This window comes from Aptenodytes forsteri, unplaced genomic scaffold (genome assembly GCF_000699145.1).
Source record: "Aptenodytes forsteri isolate BGI_AS27 unplaced genomic scaffold, ASM69914v1 Scaffold346, whole genome shotgun sequence".
NCBI classification, from domain to species: domain Eukaryota; kingdom Metazoa; phylum Chordata; class Aves; order Sphenisciformes; family Spheniscidae; genus Aptenodytes; species Aptenodytes forsteri.
Window position 1 is genome coordinate 49,188 of NW_008794078.1, and position 12,771 is coordinate 61,958.

Here is a 12,771-nt window from a genome sequence, read left to right on the forward strand (position 1 = left end):
CCAGTAGCTCTCTCCTTAGCGACTTTCCTGACTCAGTTCAAGGGTTGTGACAACTGTCATCATCTCATGCACAATTCCTAAGGTCAGACTGCTGGTGGCATTCAGGTACCTACTTTGATTTTCAAAAGCACTGCCATGAGCTAGGAAACCAACTGACTTTGAAAACTAGCCCCATAATAACCCTGGTCCCCAATTCTTCCCTTGTGAGAGAAAGGTCTGTGAAATGTATTGTATTTCTTGTCAGGCCTTGTCTGAAAACGGACTAGAACACATTCACCCTGGAATGTAGAGCTAATTATTGATGTCAAGAAATGTGTGAGAACCTGACTAAAAGGAAGAACAGTTTGGAGTCACTCCCAGTACCAGTCTCAGGCAAATGAAAGCATTTATAGCAGGAAATGTAGGTAGGGTGGCATCAGACATACACTTCCAATCTTCCCATTTCCACCAAGAAGCAGACACCCCTACAAACCCTTGTGATCTATCTTCAAAAGGACTACCTATGAGGTTAGAGACGCTATTGATACAGTCTGGTACAAACATCAAAGCTCTTTCACAAATACACTGACTAGCATCATCTACCGGACAAAATACCGTTCATAGGTGGGCAGCTGTACCCTTGACTGGCCACAGGGAAAAATGACAAGGTCAAAGACTGGTAAAACTTTTTAGTTTTATTAAAAATTGGCAGTTGCATCCCTCCTTTGCTAAGCTGGGCAAGTTTCTGTTGTTTGGTTGCGTGGGGTTTTTTCTGTTTTCCTGTGCCATAGGGTATTTTTGGGTTAGTGAGCTCTGAAAGCAAAAAGAAGCAGCAACCACAAAGCAATTATCAAGAAAGCAGGTTGAGCAAACAGGCTATCTTTTTGCCATGAGTCCTCCTTCCTCAGAATGACAGACCAGGCTTCAGCGATCCTGTCAGTTTGTGAGAGATACAGGAAATGCCTGCCAGAAGCCAATTCCCTCTGGATGTCTTAAATGGACATGACGGTGCAGTGTCTGCCAGCCTGCTGCCCCTGCAAGGCTGTGTTTTCTTTGCGATAACCTATACCAAGGCAAAAGACCTTCATGCTCATTAGCTCAGACACGGGTATAATTAAGCAGAATTGAAGAGAAGCTTTAGCTCCAGATTTATTTTAGACTGAAGAGATCTGAATAAGAATTCTTAAGGATAAGGTACCTTATTAGATCTACAGAGTTTTAAAAGTTTTGAAGTTTACTTGCCCTCAGAAACATCAGTCTGTATCAGGAACAGTCTACATGCAGAATCTGACATTAACTTGACTTTCAACTCCTGCTTCAAGTTTAAGACTTAGAAGTTTGATACATACAGTCAGACAAAAATATAAGGATTGATCAGGTAAACTGATCCTGTCGATTAATAATGTTTATTTGAGTTACAGCAAGCATAGGGTTTCTCTTATATTACTAAGGCACAGAACCAAGGACTGAGTATGTTGCTGGAGGTTAAAAAAGAAAAAGAAAAACCTAAACAAAACCACTTCAATCAGTAGTTCAAGTAAGTAACCCACGGATCCTTTCCCTTCTCCTGTAAGATTCTTAATTCAAATACAGGTCAAATCAGCAGTGCATGACACCCTAGCAACTGCTTTGGAGATCTAAATGAAGGGAAACAATGGTCCTAGAGCAGATTCTTGTGGAGAAATTTAGCAAAGGTCAAAATCAGGTGATAAAGAAGTTGAACTGAGATCGCTTCGTGTTTGAAATACTGTGGGAAGAGACTTTTCCTCATACCGCTGTCATTGAGTTGTACTTGCTTTCCACATGGTGTTTCCATAGCTGTCTGCATTCTTCCCTTCCTTAACACTGAAGGATTATAAAGGAGAGGCTCAGGTTTCCAAGTGAGTTAATTTCTTTCCTTAAATCTATGGCATTACTTGTATAGATGAGCAAGCAGTAAAAAGATCTGGTAAAGAAGAAAGTGTAAAGTTTGTCTTGGAAAGTCTTTGAAATATCTGAAGATACTGAAACACAACACGGGCTGAATGGTAGGTGACTGGTTGAGTTCCTCACTTACAGACAGTGACATGACTCTGTCCCCTGTTAATGGTGAAATTCTCACTATCAGCTGTGGCAGCAGGGAAAAGTACAAGGTACAACCTTCCCAAGGTAGATTGATTACTCTAAGCAGCACACACTAATATGACATGTTCTATGCTATAACTTAGTAAAATATTACCATAACACAAGTGGAAAAAATGTTAGTTTGTTAGTGCCCACTACAGAATTGAAACTTACTACCCGCCCTCACCCCCAACCCGCAAGCCTTAGGACAGCTTTCTGGATGATACTGCTTTCTCTCAGTGAAATGCTAAAATTCCTGTTTTGTTTTGAGTAACTAATTTCAGTTGTCTGTCTTCTCACTGGCAGATCATCTTCATTTTCCAGTCCTAGCAACTGCCTGAATTGCTTTGATCCACTCTGTACGCTCTGCAGATGAGGCTGCTTGCAAGTAGTAGTGGACTTCATTTGCTGTGATGATTTCAAAGAGGATGTTGTCAACGTCATACTTCTTGGCTACAGGGAAAAAATAAGGAAGTCAGCTATGAGAGAATAAAGTCTTGTATTTACAATGTTTCTTCCTTTACACACTGTAAGGGGATTTCCTTCCTTTCTACAGCTGTGCCCGATCAGGCTTTCGCAAACAGATTGCAAGATTGGGTCCATGAGATAGGTCTCTCTCTTGGAGAAACAACCCATGAATTCTGCACATTTCACCTTCAGGAGTCTCTGGTTAATTGATCTCCAATCATGGAAGGATCTGCAATCCTGCAGACAGGTCATATTCCCCAAACCCTCCCGTGCCTTGCCAGCTACGAAAACAAGACATTTAAGTTCACGTCACATCCAGAATCTCCTGTTCTTTTCGTATCTGCCAGCACAGCCTACACAGGTGCTGAGATGCCAACAGACTTTCTTGCTGAGTATGATAGTCTGCCTCTCCCGTGGAGAGAAGAATGCATGGAATGAGTGTTTCTTGTTCCTTGCAGCAATCCTTAACCATTGCTGTTCCCACAACTTCTAGTTTTGGGAAGAACAGAATGTGAACAGTAATAATTTGTTGGCATAACCATTTCTAATGTAAAGCTTCCATCTCAAATTCATCAACTAAAAAGAGCAAACTCAGCTTACTTTGTCTAAGGACAGTTATCCTAACATAGGGATGGTATCATCCTTTTGACAAGCCTTCTCTAAACAACTGACAAAACACAAGATACCCTGCTGCTACCTTTACCACAGTATCCTTCTCCAGTAATTAAGACAGCAATAGAGAGACCAGTTACTAGAAGAATTACTGAATCATTGCACATAGATTGCTTTTGAGTAAAAACCACTTGTGATTTCAGGCAGATTCAAAGAATGTACCAAAAACTTATTACACAGCTCATTCAATATGGTTCCTTACAGTCTGGCATATCTTCCACTGCAGTCACCACGCAGCCTCTCAAGTGAATTGCTCCTAGTGGTTCTTCTCCCTGGAGAGGAGATGAAATCAAAAGGAAATGCAACGCTTCTGAAACTGTTCTCATGTCAATACCTGGCTACAACTCCAGAATGGAAACAAAAACATTTGCTGACTTAGTATGTCCCCTGGGAAACCAGGGGATCCTCAGTCTGTGTGTGACATGGAGGGTGGGGGGGTGTGGTAGGGGGAAGACTTGCAAATAAATAGGAAATCTCTTTTGGTATTTGGAATTCAGGATATGCAGAGTATTTAGCATGTCCTGAACAAAGGTACAAGAAGAATATAAGCCTTGTGCCAACCATAACTTTTCTTTTGATGACACAGTGAATAAAAAAAAAAGATTAGTTAGAAAAAGAGTAGATCTTAGAAGTATTCTTACCAAGCAGCAGGAGCAGCTATACCCTTATTTACAGTTTGGCCTCTTGTGCACTTCAGGACTGTTATAGTCAGAGAACGGGTGAAGAGGCATTTTTGTTGGCATAAGTTTCAAAGAAGTAGTCCCTATAAGCTGACACACCTCAGCCCTTTGGGAGGGGATGCCAGGAGCAGGATAGGCAAGCTGGGAATACAGAGGTCAGAAACTCCTCAGTGTTGATTCTGCAGTATGTCTACGCTGCCCCTGCCAAGGGGGACAGGCAAGGCATAAAGCACCTGTAACCCACAACAGCACTGCCCCTGCAGCAATGCAGGATGAAATAAAACCTGTGGGCTGAATCTACCTGAATGCCAGCTTTTGGGGGGCAGGTTTTGCCCATGGCAACGCTCCTTCCTTTCTTAGGGCAGGGTTTGGCCCGTTAGAATTACACAAGAAATGGAACACCATGTCTCAGCCTGACACAGAAAATACCTCAATTATAAACTGCAAAATGACTGTATTGTGTTCATTTGCACTTATGACCTAGTTCATTTTAAATCAAGTGAGAGCACACATTAATTCTAATTAATCACAGATAACAGGTGAGAGCACAGTTCAGTGTTACCTGTTCCCAGGTCTGGGCACTTGCGACCCTGACTTGGCAGTCCCAGAAACCATCCTTCACTCTGCTTTTCCAGAGGATGGCTAGGCCCTGTGAGCACAAACAGCCCCGCTGTCCTGCTTGGTCTTCCCTATCACACATTCCCATGCAAATACTCCATTCAGATATTTCTACAAGGCGTTGGCTTTAAAACAAACAGGGAAATAAACCAAATGTCTCTTACTCCAGCAGGATCATAGTAGTGAAGATATGCAGGGTCCTCTCTTAAAACAAACTTTCTCACTTTCCAGTTCTTCCTCCGATGTCCCTAGGAAAATTCAAAAACAGGAATGTCGTGAGCTGCTTTGCCTGCAAGCGCTTACCATCAGCTTACCCACACATGAGAGAACAGGCAAATACAAGTGGGAAAATACTGAATATTTTGGACAGGAAATATTCACTGGAGTAGGACTTGAACCTGGCCTTTCTGCATCCCACTGTTTTGCACAACAACTGGGCTATCACACTGGTTTCTCTTTTTATTTTTTGTGCAAAGTAGAACAGCTTCAACATGGGAGATTCCCCTAAACACATCTCATAGTCTGGTAGCTATGACATTCACATGAGGTCTGTGAGAACTGGGCTTAAATGCTTGCCAGAAAACATGGCAAGAAGGACCTGAAGGTTCTTCTCTCCCTGCAAGGACAACAACAACAACAACAAAGGCGTATCTGGCTCAAGCACCCTGGAAAGGGTTCGTGGCTGAGAAGCTTAAGCAGAAATAACACCACCTTCCAATATGGATGTAGATGCCTCATTGCTTTCAGCAGATCTAGATTTTCCCCACCCATCATTTCAGTCTTGGAAACAGGCAGTCTCAGCAGCAGCAGTGACACTTCCAAGTAATGATCCACAACTCACTGGTGACCAAATCCAGACTAACACTGGTGGAGGACTGTCATGAACCACTTCCTCTCAGAATTGAGAAACTAATATTTTGAAATGAACTACGCTGTCTCCAAGGAAGCTCTTGCTAACTAGGCAGAGGTGAATGTTACAGGGTAAAATTTAGCAGAAAGACGCATAGGTAATTTCTTCCGTTGCTTTTGAGTAATCTGATTGAGCAAGAGAACTACAAGTGAGCACCACCAAAAAGTTCGTAGGCTCCCAAGGGATATTTTAACAGTGGAAGTTCAAACTTGATATTAGGAAACATTTCTTTACAGAGAGAGTGGTCAAACACTGGAACAGGCTTCCTAGAGAGGTGGTCGATGCCCCAAGCCCGTCAGTGTTTAAGAGGCATTTGGACAATGCCCTTAATAATATGCTTTAACCTTTGGTCAGTCCTGAAGTGGTCAGGCAGTTGGACTAGATGATCGTTGTAGGTCCCTTCCAACTGAACTATTCTGTTCATTGAAGAATCCTGGTCTTGCCTTCAAGTTCACTAATATCTGTTTGCAATGGCCTCAGAAAGTAAGGATCTTACCATGACGTTCACTGTATTGCTTAAAGTTTTGCTGGAAAGGAAGGTATACAGTTATCTTCCATCTTACAGAGGGGACAGGATCAAACATTAGTGAGTGAAAGGACTCCTTTGCTCAGGTATGCTGAAAAAGCCTGTGAAAACTGCCAACTGAATCCAGTTGTGTGTCCAAAGGGACACTGGCTTGGCAGCCTTTTTACCTGAGTTCAGTTCTGCATTGTACCAATGACTTGTCACATCTCCTGCTTTAGCACTCTTTCCTAATTAAAACTATAAACTGTCTTATTTCGTAATAAGAGCAATAAACCTTGCAATGTTGGGCAACAGCCTGCTGTCATGCTACAGCAAGCTTTCTTTGTGCAAAGGCAAGAGGGACAGAGGTGAAACCTGTCAAGTGTGGAGATGGCATAGGCTAGTTTCTCTCTTCTCTAAAGCTTTTAGGTGTAAAAGAGTAATCTTGTATCCATGCAACATCATCCCAGTGACAGGATGGAACACATACAATACTGACCTGTTTCAGCAAACATCCTTGTTTGACTACTATGCCTCTGAATTCTTCTTTCAGGACCACATCATCATCACTAGAATTTCCCTCGCAGAAAAACCCACTGTCTGGCTGCATGACCACAAGAGAAAATTCAAAAGTTACACAGCTGCTGCATGTTTATGTACATGTACAAATCTGGCTTCTCTTTGGCTTCCCTCCACCCTGTTTTTTGCCACCCAAAAAATCAACCCTTTCACTGGAAAAATCTCCCAATGAAGTTGAGGAGCTCTCCAAGTCACCACAGAAGCGTTTCAGTGTGAGGTAGGACTACACCAATGAGTCTCAGGGCATCTGAATAGAGCTGGAGCATCCATCTATATGTCAGTGTCTCCATTCTCCATGATTCTTGGTGTCACGTTTCCTCCATGATGGTCAGGCTGCCTCAATCCCATGTTGTCACAGGGTTTTAAATGCACAGACAGCAGTTCATATAAAGCAATGCCAGCACAGCCAATACACTCCAGGCTGGCCAGCCCTGCACCCAACAGACCCTTCCTCTTCCATCCATCACAACCATCTAGAATTTGGGAAGAAGAAATGCTCCATCTAGGCTGCCTTCTCCAACAGCAAGAACTGGCCCTAGTTTTTTAAATTCGCAATTTTCTGTAGCTGTGATGATGTGATGTGTGCACTGAGCATAGGCTGTCTCAGGATCCATGCATCACATCCATTCCACACCAGATAAATTGTGATGCTACTTACTGAAACCTTACACTGTTCAAATGATGTAAATGTAGGCAACCATTCGTATGGCTTAGAGTAAACATCTGTGCTGCCTACTTGTATGAGAGCAAGTCAGACATTGACCTGCTGTGGCATTCTCACATCACATTGGTATTGAATCAAACTAGAAACAAGCTGAAAGCAAGCAGAGCGCACATGGGCTGCTAGGAAAAGTGTCCCAGGTAGCCAGGAACTGTGATGGCCACAAGGCTGCCTTCACCAGCAGTGTCTCTGCTTCCACTGCTGCACAGGTAAAGTATCAGGGCCACATTCTTGGAAAACAAATGAAGTAATGGGACATTCATTTTGCTGAAGTCGAGTGATTCTATGTGGTAACTATAAACAGAATTGTAATATTTAAGCATTTTACTTGACAGAAGGCATACTTTTATTACTTCATTACTTATGAACATAAGTTCATAAGCCAAACATCTTTAAAATAGTATTTGACTGTGATTGTGATATTGCAAGTTCTTCAAATCAATCTACAGAATATGAAGCAATAAATTGAAAAGGTTGGGTAAGCTACCCAGGACAGATGTTTATCCTGGTTTTGGCTGGGATAGAGTTAATTTTCTTCCTAGTAGCTGGTACAGGGCTGTGTTTTGGATTTAGTATGAGAATGATGTTGATAGCAACAACTAAAACATCAGTGTGTTAAGTCGTGCTTACACTAGTCAAGGACTTTTCAGCTTCTCATGCCCTGCCAGCACAAAGCTGGGAGGGGGCACAGCCAGGACAGCTGACCCAAACTGGCCAAAGGGATATTCCATACCATGTGACATCATGCTCAGTATATAAACTGGGGGAAGTTAGCTGGGCATCCGTCAGCAGGTGGTGAGCAACTGCATTTTCCCTTCTTTCTGTTTTTTCCTATTATACTGATATATCAGTATATTTCCTATATACTGATTTTTCCTATTATACTGTCTTTATCTCAACCCACAAATTTTTTTTTTTTCTCTCCGATTCTCTCCCCCATCCCACTGGGAGGTGGGGAGTGAGCAAACGGCTGTGTGGTGTTTAGCTGCCTGCTGGGTTAAACAACAACAGTGTTATTGGCAGATATTAAAAACTTTTGCTTCTCTGCTCACAGGCAAGCTCTGTGTGTGTGCGCGCGCGCACACACGCGCTGAGTCAGATTTGATGGCTCTGCACAAAAATGGGTTTGTACCTCGTGCCACTCTGAGAAGCCCCATGATAATGAATTACTCTCTTCCCTTGCACTGAATCATCAGGTGAACTGATGGCTAAATTCTGGTCGCTGGTGAAATTACCAGGAACAAAGTCTAAGTTAAAAAGAACCCAGCTCGATCTCAGAACTCAGTTCACACTTACAAGAGTGCCAGAAAAAAAAGTCCTGCTTACAAATATTAAAGTGAGCCAGTTCATTCTGAGTATCATGTAGAGAAAGACAATTAACATGGATCTCTCCATTTCTGTACAATCTTTCCTCCAGGACTTAAGAAACCCAACAAGAAGCCTGAGAAAAGCAGAGCATCAGCAAGTCTGGGACAATAAAAAAACCAGAATACTCACAAAGTAATAGTAGGCATCACTAAGATCTAAGAAGGGGATGTCTGACAGTCCCTCGGCAGCAGCCTTGGATGTATCCCCTGCAGGCTGTAGGTAGCCTTCACTCAAGAGGGAAGAGGCAAGCATAAGACCTTCTTTGCGATTTCGGATGGAGTTGCTAGACACCAGCCAGTCAATCACAGAGGTGCCTGGTTACAAAGCAACAAACAATATCAGCCACAAACAAAGACAGACATGATGAAGCCTAAAAATACACAGGCAACAAGCCTACTCCATCAATTCATCAATCTCCTGAAAGATGTTCTTAGTGACAACGCAGAGAGATAATCTGGAAAGATGCCTGGGTCATCCAGTGAGGTACAGCCGATCCAACTGATGGCAGGGGCCAGTACAACTCTTGAACACTGTACCTGAGGGAAAAGAGAGCTGGGAGGGGATGAAGGGCTGAGCTGGGAAGCCTCAGGGACAGGGACTGGGGAAGTACGAAAGGCAGCCACGCCTGGAGAAGGCAGTCTTCCAGGCTGCTATGTTAACTGACACAGTGCTGTCGAAACAGGGTGACTTTCAACTCTAGCACCCACGGATTTGACTCGGAGCAGGACAGGAATTACAATGTGACACAGTTTGTTGATGAAAAATTCAGAAAGGAATAATTCTTCTGGAGTTAAGTGTTTCATGCAATTTTGTACGAAGATCTACTTCAATCTTTCTGGCACTGGTTAAATTCTTCCTCCTCTCTTGCTTACCATGGCCATAACTGAACGCTTTTTCAAGCTTCATCCTTTGAGCACCTCCTGTGTTGGTCAAGAAAACATCTGCCAGGTTTTCTTCTCAAAATTCTCTGTGCTCTACAGGGCTTAGAGCTGTTTTATCTATCTTTAGCCTCTCATCCCTGTGCTCCCTTTATTGTATGGAAAAGAGGGACAAGAGCTCCTTACCTGTAAAGCAGTGATTGAACACTTTTTTATCTTTTTCCAGCTTCAACTCCTTTATTCCCTTTTCAGGGTCTTTCATTGAGAGGTACAGAGCACTGTGCATAAAAAGAACCACAGAAACTGTTAGCAAATAAAAAGCTTTAGCCAGTTCGTACAATAATATCAGTCATTCACGAGGTCTTGATGTTTTGATGGCATATTGCTCTCTGCAGAGCTATAGCATGGCTCAGTTTAATCTCCTGAAAAATTTACATTGCAAAGCCTGGAGGCCTTTGTGACACCACTGTCACAGCTGCAGGAGCAGAGTGGGGAGTGCACAAATGGCTCACCACACCCCCATATTTTGAGAATGGAACAACTTGTGGTGACTGTAGTGTGAACAGAGGAACACCCACTGCTGAGACACCTTCACAGGGCCCCACAGCCTTGGCGCCAATAGGGGAGCTCACTGCTTTGCACTATGTTCCCCCAAAGGTCCTTGGCTGAGCGGAAAACCTGTCACTGTGACACCTCCAAGTCCTGCATGCTCTCAGAGGACCTAAGTAACCTCAGTGAACCCTGGTGTGACTTCCTTCCTCCCACACGCTTTTCACTTGCTCAGAACTCTCATCCCTTGGAGCTCTGGAATGACAAGAAGGATGAATATTAAATGTCACAGGCTAAGTCCTTTGGCCTGTTAGTCAGGGTGATCCTCTGCTGGAGCCTGTGAAGTCAGATTTAGGTGGATCTTGGCTCTGTGCGGTTTTACTGTCTTGTAAGGAGCACTGCAGGCTCATTTGTATCTTGGTATTTAATTCTCAGAGGCAAAAAATAAGTTGTCCTTAATTTTTTAAAGTACTGACAAACAGATGGCTTCCTGTATGTGTGCCCTTTCTCTCTTCTCCCTTTGCCAGTTCCAAGTTCTCTGGCAGGCACACCACTCTCCCCTCACCATCCAAAAATTACGCTAACATCAGCGTTTCTCCGGAAAGCAAACAAAAGGTTTAAAATATTTTTGCAATAAATCATATATTGTATAAAAACGCCTCTCCTGGAAGAATCACACTTTGGCTGGGGTCTCCTTTTGTACTGCAGTGTGCTCCTTATCAGCAAAATCCTTTGATAAATAAGTACATTTTGGTAAAAGATGATGTATTAAAAATGATCTTCCCAGTTCTGATCGCTAGCTCATTTCTGCCACATTGTACGCTCTGAAACTGTTAGTCATGCAGAACGGACTCTGAGTGAAACCAGAGAGGTAGCATGGACAGACATGCTCATAGCTCTTCCAGACTGAGGTTACATATCTGGCACACTGCCTGCGGATAGAAGTAAATGGGGAACAAACCTCAGGTTGATTGTTTCAGGCAGTCTGATAGACTTCCTTGTGGATTTTCTGGCAAACCTTTGGCCTCCATCTATGCAATGAATTGCTTTCTTGATATCCCGTACCCAGGCATCTCTCTCCTCCAGATAGGCAGCTTGAAAAAAGTGGTCCTGCTGCTTGGCCGCAGTGAGCTTGAAGACAAACTGGAATGACAAATGATGTTTTTTTAAAAGTTACTTTGGTGTAGCCAGTTGGGCACGATTAACCTAGCACCACCACAACATACAGCCTATCTGTGCCTAAGGGACTATGGAAAGTGCCTTTGAGCCACAGTCAAATTAAAAAAAACTTTGAAGAAAAATATGAACTGGCAGTGCAGGTAACTGAGTCCTTTTGTTATTTCCCCAGGAGCGATCCTGATGTTGTCAGTACAGCCAAGGTGAGTGGCACTGATATAGCCATTGATTTTTTTTGCTGGGAAGTTCAACACAGCTGAAAGGCTGAAGTGCCCAGCTCCTGCAGGCTTACAGTGGGTGTGAATTTGTCTTAATGTTTAGAGAGATGTGGTCAGTCTGAAGGAGGAAAAAAAACCCACATCATGTTGCTCAGCTACTGATTCACAAGGGGAGAAAAGGTCGCAGCCACATTGGAGAGTAGCTGAACACACGTGCAGCCTAGCAAACTTTTAAGGGCTTGGTAGGGATCATCTCCCTACCATTAGACATCCAACCCTTGGCTACACCTTATGATCACTACCTATCTAAACACACTAGCAACAATGGAAAGACTGTATTTCCCAAAAATGAGAAAAGATCCTTTAAAGGTAGTTCTAAGCAGAAAAAAACAACACCAACCTGAAAAAAAAACCCACAATGTTCACAGTTTGATCTCTGTTTCATCCAGTGATCTTTTGGATGGAAAATCTGCATCTAATTACTCACGCAAGAGGGTTTCCACTTCCTCTAAAATATAGTTCCCCATAAGTGGAACTGTAATTTGTTCTGTAGTTGTATTAGAATAAATACAACAGGTTCTGACTCAGCAGGCATCTAAAAATGACAGGCTAATCAGCAAGCAAACAGCATGGCTTTATGAGGGCAAGTAAAGCAGAGACTATCGTCAAAGAGCAGAGCGCAGTGAATCTACAGCAATGAAATCACAACACTGAATGAATCTACTGAAGCCCGCGTTTGTAAACGGCACATTTCTGCACATCCCTAATATGCATCTTCCAGACTGTTGCCAATGGGAAAAATTCTGACACCCTGAAATTGCACAGAAGTCCCACTGACTTTCATGGAAGACAGATTTCAAATTTACAAAGCAGTGGGTCCTCAAAAATCCATTTCAAACAGAAAAGTAACTACTTATCTGACACTGTTCATATTTCCAGCAACACCCACCTTTTCTATTATGCAGGAAAGAGCTACATCCTGAAAATCAATGTACAGCACATGTGAAAAGCAAACAGACAGATCTCTGTCTGCCAAGAGTCATGCTAATACACCAGATTAACAGAATGAAATATCAAAGCATTAAAGCAAGCTTTTGCCAAAGGAAAAATCAGCATTCTTGAAGCCAAAGAGCTGAGAAGCAACGTACAGTGAAATGCTAAAGAAGAGTTTTCATTATCAGTACACAGAGGAGACTGGGAAAGCTCTTTCTCTTAACTTTAGGTTTTAGAAAGCTAGGCCACTAAGCTAGACATCCAGGCTTCCTCTCAAATTGGTGAAGAGGTTGAGTCTCCAGTCCTAGAAGTGACCAAGTCTCCCTCTGATGATGCGGATCTGTTTGTGCTTTT

The 12,771-nt window shown here is 42.9% G+C and overlaps 1 protein-coding gene across 1 annotated transcript in view; it reads right to left on the minus strand.

Annotated features, from left to right (window-relative positions):
- Positions 1 to 1,345: 1,345 nt before the first annotated feature.
- PLEK (pleckstrin) overlaps positions 1,346 to 12,771 on the minus strand; it is a 69,665-nt gene continuing 58,239 nt past the window's right edge. The window contains exons 9-15 of the mRNA XM_009290787.2: positions 10,992 to 11,173; positions 9,668 to 9,759; positions 8,733 to 8,917; positions 6,435 to 6,539; positions 4,685 to 4,768; positions 3,425 to 3,494; positions 1,346 to 2,535 (exon numbers count right to left, since the gene is read on the minus strand). Coding sequence (XP_009289062.1) covers positions 2,396 to 2,535; positions 3,425 to 3,494; positions 4,685 to 4,768; positions 6,435 to 6,539; positions 8,733 to 8,917; positions 9,668 to 9,759; positions 10,992 to 11,173 — 858 coding nt within the window. The 3' untranslated portion in view covers positions 1,346 to 2,395. The remainder of the gene's footprint in view (positions 2,536 to 3,424; positions 3,495 to 4,684; positions 4,769 to 6,434; positions 6,540 to 8,732; positions 8,918 to 9,667; positions 9,760 to 10,991; positions 11,174 to 12,771) is intronic.